At 41.8% G+C, this 11,500-nt stretch overlaps 1 protein-coding gene across 3 annotated transcripts in view; it reads left to right on the top strand.

Moving 5' to 3' along the window:
- The first annotated feature begins 2,550 nt into the window (after positions 1–2,550).
- Positions 2,551–11,500, top strand: part of FAM20B (FAM20B glycosaminoglycan xylosylkinase) — a 15,360-nt gene continuing 6,410 nt past the window's right edge. Inside the window, exons 1-4 of one of the 3 annotated variants that reach the window (XM_042465515.1) lie at positions 2,551–2,659; positions 6,058–6,586; positions 7,758–7,844; positions 9,075–9,184. In XM_042465515.1, coding sequence (XP_042321449.1) covers positions 6,210–6,586; positions 7,758–7,844; positions 9,075–9,184 — 574 coding nt within the window. In that variant the 5' untranslated portion in view covers positions 2,551–2,659; positions 6,058–6,209. Of the gene's footprint in view, positions 2,660–5,405; positions 5,516–6,057; positions 6,587–7,757; positions 7,845–9,074; positions 9,185–11,500 lie in introns of those variants that run through there. The other 2 variants (XM_042465516.1, XM_042465514.1) reach the window with 2 other exon arrangements.

The raw sequence follows: 11,500 nt of genomic DNA, 5'->3' as shown, positions 1-11,500 counted from the left end.
GTAATAGTTATTATGGTTGTAAACTACTCTGAGCATATCATGTGCACAAAAGGGACATACAGTACAATAAACTTGAAACAAGACCATTTATTATTTATTTCATTTCTGTACCCTCTTTCTCCCAGAAAGGGACTCAAGGTGGCTCACAATAAAGAATAACAGATGACAGTTCTTTACTATGAGCCAGTCATGCACCTCTGTCCATTTCATTTTGTCCATCTTCATGTCATTCCAGACACTATGAATGCCAACCTCTCAGCATGCAGTTAAACTCCCTTCTTTTAGCTTGTCATAGATTTTATTACATCCTTTACAAAGCAGCATGTTCAGACTAGCCCACATTGCTCAATATTTGTTTAAATAGGAGGGTTCTGTTTTTGTGTCATAAAGTGTATTATAACCATATCCTTCAAGGAACTGACATAATATCACTGTACTTTTTTCAGTTTTTACAAGTGCCTTAACAGGAAAGAAAGAAAAAAGTAAGTATTCAGTTACAGTGAACCCTTGGTATCCGCTGGGCTTTAATCCCAGGACTCCCTTGGATACCAAATCTGTGGATGTTCAAACCGCATTATATACAATGGCATAGTAAAATGGTGTCCCTTATATAAAATGGCAAAATCAAGGTTTTCCTTTTGGAATTTTTGAATACACTCGTCCTTCCATGTTTGCACCTTTGACTTTTGTGGATTTGACTATTTGCGGATTTTATTAGTATGTTATCTGTAGGAATATCTAGGTCCTCCACCGCAACACTGTAGTGAACCTTAACCAAAAGTCTCACTGAAGGACCTAGAGATTCCTATAGAGAACACTCCACTAGGCATTTGTAGCTCCTCAAGCACCGCAATTCTATGGTCAGTGTCTGGCAGATGTTGACCACAGAGTTGCGCTGGAGGACATAGTCCTAGAGATTCCTAGAAAGCTGTTTTCTAAGGGGAAAACATAGTGTTTTTGTTATTTTCAGTTTTTCCTCATTCATGAGGGTCCTGTGCCCCTAACCCCAGCGAATGTGGAGGGACAAGTGTATTTTCAAGCTGTGGAGGCTTGAATTTGTGGATACAGAGGGCCGATTGTAATATTTAACTTGTTGGAGAAGGCTTTTCATTATGGTGTAAAGTGTCTTTACGCTGGGTGCCAGTGTCTTCAATGGGTCTCACCAATTGAACCAAAGCTTTATGGAATTCAGTGCCACAACTTTTTTATTATTATTAATAATAATTTAGTTACCAACTTATGACGACTTTTTAAAAATAATTTTTATTGAATTATTTTAGCATAGATACAAACTGTATTGCCTAAGTCAATTTATGATGACTTTAGAAATGAATTGTTGTTTATTTCTTACTCATGACAGCTAAACTAAACCTCATTTTTTTGCTGTTGTTGGGTGCCTTCAAGTTGTTTCCAACTTGTAGCGCCTCCTAAGGCGGTGGACCTGTCATGGGGCTTTCCTGGCAAGGTTTCTTCAGAGGGAGTTTGTCATGGCCATCCTCTGAGGCTGAGAGAGTGTGACTTGTCCAAGGTCACCCAGTGGGTTTCCATGGCTGAACGCGGATTCGAACTCTGGTTTCCAGAGTCCAGAACCTCAAACCATTGCACTGGCTCTGGAACTTCAGTTTATAGCGGGACTAGGGAGGGCCATCATTCATCCACTCAGACTTTGGGCCTCTGGATGTTTTGGACTTCAGCTCCCAGAATTCCTGACTGCTAGCCAAGGTGGCTGAGGCTTCTGGGAGTTGAAGTCCAAAACACCTGGAGGACCAAAGTTTGGGAATCATTGTACTGTACTATGACTGCTATGGCTGCCTCCTGTGGAATTGTGGGGTTTGCAGTTTAAAGGAGGGGCATTTAGGTTTCTCAGCCAGGGAGCTCTTAGGCCTCACTGAACGACAAACTCCAGAATGCAACAGGAGGCAGCCAAAGTGGGATGATAGCGCTGTAACAGTGCTGTGTGTGTGAAGTCACTTGGCTATCAGTGGTCCCCAAACTGTGCCCTTTAAGAGATTTTGGACTTCATCTCCCAGAAGCCTCAGCCATGTTGGCCAACGGCCTGGGACTCTGGGAGCTGAAGTCCAAAATCCCTTAAAGAGCACCGTTTGGGGAACCACTGGACTAACCCGAGGCACTTATGAGAAATAGGAAAAACAGTGCCTCTTTTTAAAGCCTACAACTCCCAGAATCCCTCGTCATTAACCATTGTAACTGAGGCTTCTGGGAGTTGAAGTCCAAGAACAACAGGAAACAGGCCACACTCTCAGTCAGGGGAGAGTTAAAAGACAACTCAGCGAGGGCCCGCCCCTTGGGCGCGGTGTGCGTCTGTGGGCGGGCGTAACAGGCCCGCGCTTCCTATTGGCTGAGGAACGCGGAAGTAATTGGAGGAACCGGGCGACGCCGGCTTCCCATTGGTTGGCTGAAGCAAAGTCACAGTGACGCAAGCGGGCAGTTTGCTTCGCTCAGGTTGGCCGCGGGGGAGGCGTGGTCTTTTGGGGCGCTCCCATTGGTCGGCGCGGGGGTGAGGCGGGCGGTACCACTTTGGCCCTGTAGGGGGGGAGCATCTCAGAGAGAGAGAGAGAGAGAAGGAGGAGGAGAGAAGAGGGGCGATTGGAGCAGCCCCAAAGGCGGGCATGGCCCCTGGGAGGCCCTGGGAGGAAGGGTGAGTGGCCAAGGAGCCGAAGGGAATGATGGGGAGGGTTACCTCACTCTGCACTGCAGGGGTAAACCGGTTTCGTATCGCTTTAACTGCCTTGGAATTCTGGGAATTGTAGTTTGATATGTGTTGCTATTAGGAAGAGTAGCAGCTCATACCCCAGAGGACAGGGTCAGAATTAAATATGGCCTTCGTAGATTAGAAAGCTGGGCCAAAGCTAATAAAATGGGCTTCAACACAGAGAAATAAATGTAAGGAACTGCATTTAGGTACAGAAAATGAAATGCATAGATATAGGATGAGATACACCTGGATTTGCATGAGGAAGGGATCTGGGACTAGTCCAAGTAGAGCACAAGTTGGACATGAGTCCACAGTGTGATGCTGCAGCTAACAAGGCCAATGCGATTCCAGGCTGCATCAATAGAAGTATAGTGTCTAGATCAAGGGAAGTCATAGTGCCACTCTATTCTGCTCTGGTCAATTTCATGCCCTCAGAGAGGTTTACAAATTGTAAGCATCCCTCAGATTATATGCCACCTTTTGCCCAGGCAATGTTATTTGCCTTTAAACATCCCTTCCCCTCAGAAGGTGGGCACACAGACTATAAGTATGTGTGTGTATATATAAAACAGTATACTAGGTGTAATACATAACAAAAAGGGATTTTATACTACGCCTTGGTTAAAAATGTATTCACCATATTAGACCTGCTTTAACATTTGCAATAAGACAGAGAAGATTTTAAAAATACAGAGGCAATTCAGTCCATACTTTCCAAAAACCATCTCTGGTGCTGCTTAGAAAGGCTTGTCATATAGTTTATATCTCTGTATAAAGAACACCGAAGCGTATCCCTGTCACTGCTCTTGGTTTATTTTCACTGACTAGAAAATAATGATAGAACAAGGCTATCATATCACCTCTTAACCTTCTCTTCTCCAGGCTAAACATTCCCAGCTAGGGCTTGGTTTCCAGGCCCTTCGCTGTTTTAGTCGCCCTCCTTGGGACATGCTCTAGTTTCTCAACATCTTTTTCTTGTTGTTGTTGTTGATAGTGAAAGTTTCAACAGTAACCAGAATGCCTTGAGAATCTAGGGTTAAAAAGGAAATGTGGTGTCTTGAATGTCTACATCCTGAGAGTGTGGTGCAATGGCACAAGTGGCATCTTCCACTTTTATTCTTCGCCCATGATCTTCAGGCTGTCATCATATCCAGCATATTTATGAGGTGGTCCTCCTCCTCCTCCTCCTCCTCCTCCTCCTCCTTCCATACCCACTTTACATAGTTTCTATTGTGTCTACCCATTATTATGAAAGTGGATCATTTTGCTGTAATTTAGAGCACATGAACCTTTGGCACTAAATGTGTAGTCTAGATTGCTTTAGATGAATATGAATTTCTTCCCATACATTTTCATACATGGCACAGGTCTTGCACTGTTAGGAGTTGCCAACATTGTATTAGATCATTTGTAGGTTGTCTGGAAATTAGGTTAGATATTGAAGAAAGAGACCATGTTGTGCAATTTTTTTTTCCTTTGCGTTACATTCTGATACTTGGACAGATTGCTTTTTGTTCATTGTTGCAGTACATTGAAAGAGAGAATGGCATCTCATCTTAATCTTCGGGGTTGTGAACTCCACGATTCAGGAAGGAGATGGTAGTGTTCCAGCTTTGACTAGAATATACATCTTGCATGACATTCCTGGTGCATAGTAAAATGCTACAGTGTTTAGACCAGTGGTTCCCAACCTGTAGGTTGGGACCCCTTTGGGGGTCGAATGACCCATTCATGGGGTGGAAAACACCTATTTAATTACAGTTATGAAGGAGCAACAAAAATAATGTCATGGTTTTGGGTCACCACAACATGAGGAACTATATTAAAGGGTCGCAGCATTAGGAAGGTTGGGAACCACTGGTTTAGACCTTTTTAGTCAGATGTGCTAAAATGAATATTGCTTTATTTAGAGTAGCTGGACTTTTAAATTACCACAAAATCAGAACTCGTACTGAAAATACATTATAAAATACAGTTAGGAACTCGGTGGAGAATATTATTTGTATAGTGGCATTCAGTTCTGAGAAGTCTAGCAATTTCATTTTCCTACATCAAAATAGAGATCCCTTGACTCATATTCGTGTTTCTTACAGTTTTGAAAACGACAGTGGTTTCCCTGGGGTTGGCATCGCCCAGTGCAGGGGGCAGTGGAGACGGGCAGACTACTGCAGCCTCCAGAGGGCTCTTTGGGCTTTGGCATGGCTGCAACTGCACCAGAGCCCAAACAGAAGGCACCCCCCACACACACACACACACAGAGTCTCCGCTGCTTGTGAGGACAGTGTTGTGGCCTCCAGATGGCCTTTTGAGATCCGTCGTGGAGGCTGGGCAAGCAAGCAAGGGACCTGGTGCCCTTTCTCACTTGCCCAGCAGCTGCGCCAGTCCCACCAGATATACACCCCGCATCCCCCTAGTGATCACACTGGACAAGGAGTGCCTTTTATGTCCCATTTTCCCTCATTTGTTGGCTGCATAAAAATCTAACGATTTGGTATACTGCATAATTGACAAACATGACACTTAACAAAATAAGTAGACGTGGAAGTAGATATTGGGTGCTGCTGTGCTGTCCTTAAAGAAAGAGGATGATATAAGTGCAGTTCGGTAACTATCAAAATGTTGTGTGGATCAATCTAAATTTTGTTATGAAGGGGAGAAAACAGTAGGAAGAGAGCAAATACAACATGTATAGCTTAATAGAAAATGGTGCAATTGGGAATTAGACAGATCTGGATGCTATAAAAAAGTACCATCACATTCCTGCACACTCTGTTTTGCAATTTGCTGTGTCTGAAAAAGGTATTGTGTAGAAAGCTGAGTAACCTTTATTTAGCTGTATATCCTATGCAGTTTTTTTGTATTTCCTTCCTTCCTACTTTCTTCCCTTCTTTTCGATACCACAAAGTAGTAGGTCCATGTCCTGGTGGGCTGAGGATACTTATTTGTAACCCCTGAAACTAACAGATGGAGGTCACTTGGGGCTTTTTCTGACTCTTTCTGTGTAAAGTACATTGTGGCCCCCCAAAATTGATTTTCATGCTTTACATACATGTTAGACCAAAATGATTTCCTATGAAAGGTGCAAATTTCAACCTGAAAATTCAAACTCCCATTGTACTTAACCAGCATAGCCAATAGTGAGGAATTATGGGAATTGCCATCCAAAGGCTGGACAACCACATGTTGCTCACCTCTGGACTAAAGCATGATCAACAGTTCGATTCCAAGTCTGTGTTTGTTGTACAAGACAGTGAGATAGTGCAAACCAGCAACTTCCATTTACAGGTATCTCTGATTGTGCTGAAATGTATGCAATTCAGTTGTGTTTTTCTATTCCGTAGGAATTCTAGAAGATGCAGTATCAGCTATGGATCCACTGGAGTGAATATTATGAATGAAATCTATAAAGTATCATACTGCTTTTCATCTTTCTTTGTGAGAGACTGTTTGTAACCTTTGGAAAGAACAAGTTAGAAAAGGATTACTTGTCATCATGAAGTTAAAACAACGTGTGGTGCTTCTGGCAATTCTCCTTGTCATCTTCATTTTCACCAAGGTTTTCCTCATAGACAACTTGGACACATCGGCAGCTAACCGTGAGGATCAGCGTGCCTTTCACCGTATGATGGCAAGCCTGCGGGTGGAACTGGATCCCCGACTTGACCATACCTTGCAATCTCCCTGGGAGATTGCAGCCCAGTGGGTGGTGCCACGTGAAGTATATCCAGAGGAGACCCCAGAATTGGGGGCAGTGATGCATGCCATGGCTACAAAAAAGATAATAAAAGCAGATGTGGGCTATAAGGGCACCCAGCTGAAGGCACTGCTCATACTAGAAGGGGGACAAAAAGTAGTCTTCAAACCTAAGAGGTAATGTGCTTCAGTAATTAAATATGATTATGGTTTCTTAATTACTTCCATGAGGGTTTCTCAGATCCCAGGAGTTCCTGACCATGATTCCCCAATGGAAGGAATGTAATGAAGACAAGTTAGGAAGTCGGCAGCTGCTTCCACATTATTTTGTCATATTGTAAAAGCATGGGAAAAGAGCTCCTTGATATGACCATGCCAGTGTAAATGCTCTGACCTCTTGTGCATCAGATATGGTTCTGTTTGTGAAATCAAACAGAAACACTGGTGTCCTTTTCCTTCTTCTAAATGAACATCAACTCTCATTGACCTAGGCTGCATACACACTGCAGAAATAATCCAGGTTAACATCACTTTAACAGCTGTGGCTCAATGCTACAGAATTCTGGGATTTGTAGTTTTGTGAGTGTCAGAATGCGGGACCAGAACTCAGGATAATCAATCAGTCACCTTGATTAAGAATCAACAGCACTTTATTGATAGCTCCAGAATCAGCAATTCCACATCATTCAGCTTCTTAGCTGAGACTGACCACATCCAGCAAAAGCAATACCTAAACCCCCAAGCTTGCCTGCTCCATCCCCCTGCCAAAAGCCAGCGAACTGATAATCTCCACCTCTCTCACACAGTCCTCCAGTCCCCATCTCTCCCCCCTCAGCTATTATCCCACCAAGCTCTCACTGCATACCAAGCCTCTGAGAGAGAAAGTCTCAAGGCCAATTGATAACCACCACCTGGCACTGCCTAACTCTACCCAGCGCTATCTAAGCTAGCCCTAGCGAAAGCATATCCCAACCCCCATCATCCCCACAACCAAACCCCAAAGAATATATCTGATAGAATACAACAGGATTCTAACAGTGAGACGTTTAGCCTTTTCTGTCAGAAACCTCTGGTGCTACAGCGAACTACAAATCTCTAGATTCCATAGCCCTAGAGAAGTCGGAAGGACTATATTGTAGATCCACTGGCAGTTGATAACACTTCTGCTTGGAAGCGAAAATGCATGTGTGGCTACGAAATAATTTCAAATAAAATGCTTAAAATTTCCTTCTTTACTGATTAATTATCTTGTGCTAATACAGAAATGCTGTCTGGTTAGATTTTCCTTATGTATCTTGGAGGGATTTAGTGCAATGCCATCAACTTTATCTCTTGTCACACTTTTTAGGTATGCCAGAGACTATGTAGTAGAAGGAGAGCCGTATGCTGGGTATGACAGACACAATGCAGAGGTGGCAGCATTCCATCTGGACAGGTACATAAATATTGAATTAAACTCCACTTCTCTTGGAGATGGAAAGTAGGATTATAAATTACTTCTTCAAGCATTGAAGGTCATTTTTTACTGGATTTATTAAAATTGTGAGAAAATCAGTGGCAGGAGGGGATGGACACATCATTCTTCAGTGTCTCTTTCACTCGTGTCACATAACTGCTTCTTGGGGTGTGGCTGTATAGCTTTCTAGATGGGTTTAGGAGCATTGTGGCAATAGTGCCATAGTCATAAATGTGTATACAAAATTGTGAGTCAAGTTTATGACATAGTAACTGCCTATCTGAATGACATCCATATTGAGTGAGAGACAATACTATATCCTTAGTGCTCACATTTCTAAATGCTGGTTTTAAGAAATTTCTCTTGGGTAGGATCAAATTACTGCACCTGATGCATTTCTACCTTCAACTTTCATGTTTGGTAATCTAAAGATTTTTTATTTATTTGCCATAAGCATGTTAAAATTGCTTCAAGTGACCAGGCATGGGACCAGGCAAGGCAGACTAGTTAAAAATGTAGAGCAGCAGCTTTTGTAGACCTACTTATAAAATTGTACTAAAGCAGTAAGAACACATTCTGGGGGCACATGGTACAACCACCTTGCTGAAGCTACATTGGTTTGATCCTGATCATTAATTGGAAAGGAGACTGCCAGTTGGAGGGAGCTGAGTTCACAATCTTGAGTATCCTGATGAACAAAAGGCAGCATATAAATGTGTTAAGTAATATTTACTTTTATCCTGTGCTTTGTTCTGTCAGCATCCAGATGCACAACAGATAATCCTAAAATGTAACAAATAATCTTTGTTTTCTTTCTTTTGAACTGTATTTTTGAAACATGAAGTTAAAGTATCACTTACTTCTGGAAAAACTGAGCTAAAGTTGTGTGAAGAGAGAACTTACACAGTTGGAGTAGAACAACTCCGTGTCTGGCTTTAACAGCTGGACAGTTAGTTTCGAATGAGACTGTTGGTTAAGCCTTGTTTTTTTGATGGTGAACTCTATCTTATTCATGTAATGAATACCCTGTATGATCCTGCATATGCAATTTAGGACGTTCTGCAGCAGTGAACAGTATTTAAAAGTTGTTAATCTGCTCTAAAGGTCTAAATTCCTGGCACTTTTGTCTCAGATATTTAAGAGTGTGGGTTATTCTGTACTGCATGTTCACATGGTTCATTTCCTTCCTGTCCTTTGTTCTCCATACAGAATCTTAGGTTTCCGACGAGCTCCCCTGGTAGTTGGCAGATTTGTTAATCTCCGTACAGAGATCAAACCTGTTGCCACAGAACAGCTGCTCAGTACCTTTCTCACATTAGGTAGGTGACAAAACAAATTTAATCAAAACCACTAAAATAAAATTGGATGTAGCTTGAAAGGGGGTTGCAGAAATTGATCATACTGCCTGGTGAGCCACTTACTATATATACTTGTGTACAGGTTGACCTCATCTATAAGTCAAGGGAAGGTTTTAGGGCCAAAATCATTGGTTTTGATATGACCAGTGGATAAGTCGAGGGTTACATTTAAAGGCATGTAACAAAGGATGTAAAAGGGGAAACACTATTTCTGTCCCTCCTTCTCCTTCTCTGGACCTCTCCCAATCATCTAACACCACTTCCCTGATGCTGGAGGAGAACATTTTTTAACATCAGATGTGGAAGAGAAGGAAGTGGAATTAAATGGGGTCTTTGATGCAGAGAGATTTTAACATGGGTTTGAGAAGAGAAGAAACTGGTGGGAAATTGGGTGTTTGGTGGGCAGAAAAGGTTTTAACATCGGATTTGGAAGGAAGGGAAGTGGAGTTAAATGGGATGTTTTGTGGGGAAAGAGATTCGTAGGAGGATGTAGATGAGGAGAGGCGGTTTTAACATTGGATTGAGAAGAGAATTGCCTCTTTCACACACACACTTACTGTTACTCACTCACGCCTTCCTGGGCAGCTCTTTCAGAAATCACTGCAAAGGCACATGGGGGGGGGGGGGGCTTCTTTCAGGACCTTCCTAAGCGGTATTACTGTATTGACCCATATATAAGTCAAACCAGGATTTTAGGGTCAATATTTGGGCATACATTTTTCGAGTATGTATAGTATGTCCAGTGAGGTGTAATATTCACAGAATTATAGAACTGGAAAGATCCCAGTGGGCCATGGAGTCCAACCCCTGCTTAATGCAGAAACTCCAGCTAAAGCATTTGCAGCAGGTAGCTGTCCAGAATCTGTTTAAAGACATCTAGAGAAAGGAACCCCATCACTTCTCTAGGCAGTTGATTCAATTGCTGAACTGGTCTTACTTTCAAGAAGTCCCTTCTAATGTTTCTTTGAAATCTGCCCCGATTGCCCATATTGTAGAGATTGGATGTTTACAGTGTCATTGCTCAGTCCCTTTTCCTCATATGCATTCAATCCCCCTCTTCTATTTTCTATGCTAATCAGGATGTAGCATTATGTCTGCTCTGGTATTAGCACTAAGAATAGAAAACAATTGACTAGAGTTCCAATATTAGGTTATAGATTCTGGTTTGAGGCTAATACCATGATTGCCATTAGGGAATATGGACATAAGAATGGTGATCTACAGTACACTATACGCTGCAGACTGTCTCCCTACTTGTTTCACAGATTGTTGTATACAAAGTAGTCTTATCTGATACAGAGGGAATCTTCTGTTGAGAAGCAGTTTTACTTCTTTTTCTGTAAACTAGGACCAACAGTATAGCAAGCCTGTGCCCAAATTCTTCAGTAAGAATTTCAATAGATTGTTTTGAATCAGTAAGTCATGTCTAAAGCAATACATTTAAAAGTAGTTAAAATTTTCTGTAATATGCACTAGAAGGTCTTCAAACTATGAGGTCCCTGGCTTTGTATATGAAAATATGTCTGCACAAATTTTTGGTTCAAGTTTGCATAGTTGAACCAAAATGCCTGCCTTTGCATTCAGTCAGTCTCTACTTTATCAGGAACAGAAAGGTGTTGTATGGAAATATGGTCAACGTATATTAATATAAGGAACCAGCGTGGCATAATAGTTTAAACCTTAGACTATGACTCTGGAGACCAAGGTTCAAATCCCCACTTAGCTGTGGAAACCCACTTGGTGAACTTGGGCAAGTCACACACTCTCAGCTTCAGAAAACTCCATGATTGGTTAACCTTAGGGTTGCCATAAGTCAAAAAACTATTTGAATGCATAAAACACCAATATTAATGTATGTGCCAACCCCATGTTCATTTCCTGAATACTTTCCTTTCCCTTTATTTTTCTTCTCTTTTTCTTTTATTTTTAAGCATACATGACATATCCAACAAATAAATTATCCCATTGATTCCCATATATCTCATTAATTTTGGTTTGGTTTGTTGTCATTGTGTGCATAAGTAGTTTCTGACTTATGACAACTCTAAGGCAAACTTACCATGGGCTTTCCTTAGCAAGTTTTATTCAGAGAGGGTTTGTCTTTTGCCTTCCTCTGTGGCTAAGAGAATATGAACAAGGTCATCCAGTAGGTTTCAATGGCTCTTCAATATGCTTAACTCCCTAATATAGGAGAATATACTTGGAGCCTTAAACCTGTAGGTTGGAAGTTTTCTCACCTAGAAAAATTCTGAATTGTCTCCCAACATTAGAAGCTTT

The sequence above is a fragment of the Sceloporus undulatus genome, chromosome 4 (assembly GCF_019175285.1).
Source record: "Sceloporus undulatus isolate JIND9_A2432 ecotype Alabama chromosome 4, SceUnd_v1.1, whole genome shotgun sequence".
In the NCBI taxonomy this organism is placed as follows: domain Eukaryota; kingdom Metazoa; phylum Chordata; class Lepidosauria; order Squamata; family Phrynosomatidae; genus Sceloporus; species Sceloporus undulatus.
Note: the sequence above shows the minus strand (reverse complement) of the source record. Positions and strands in the feature narration are given on the sequence as shown.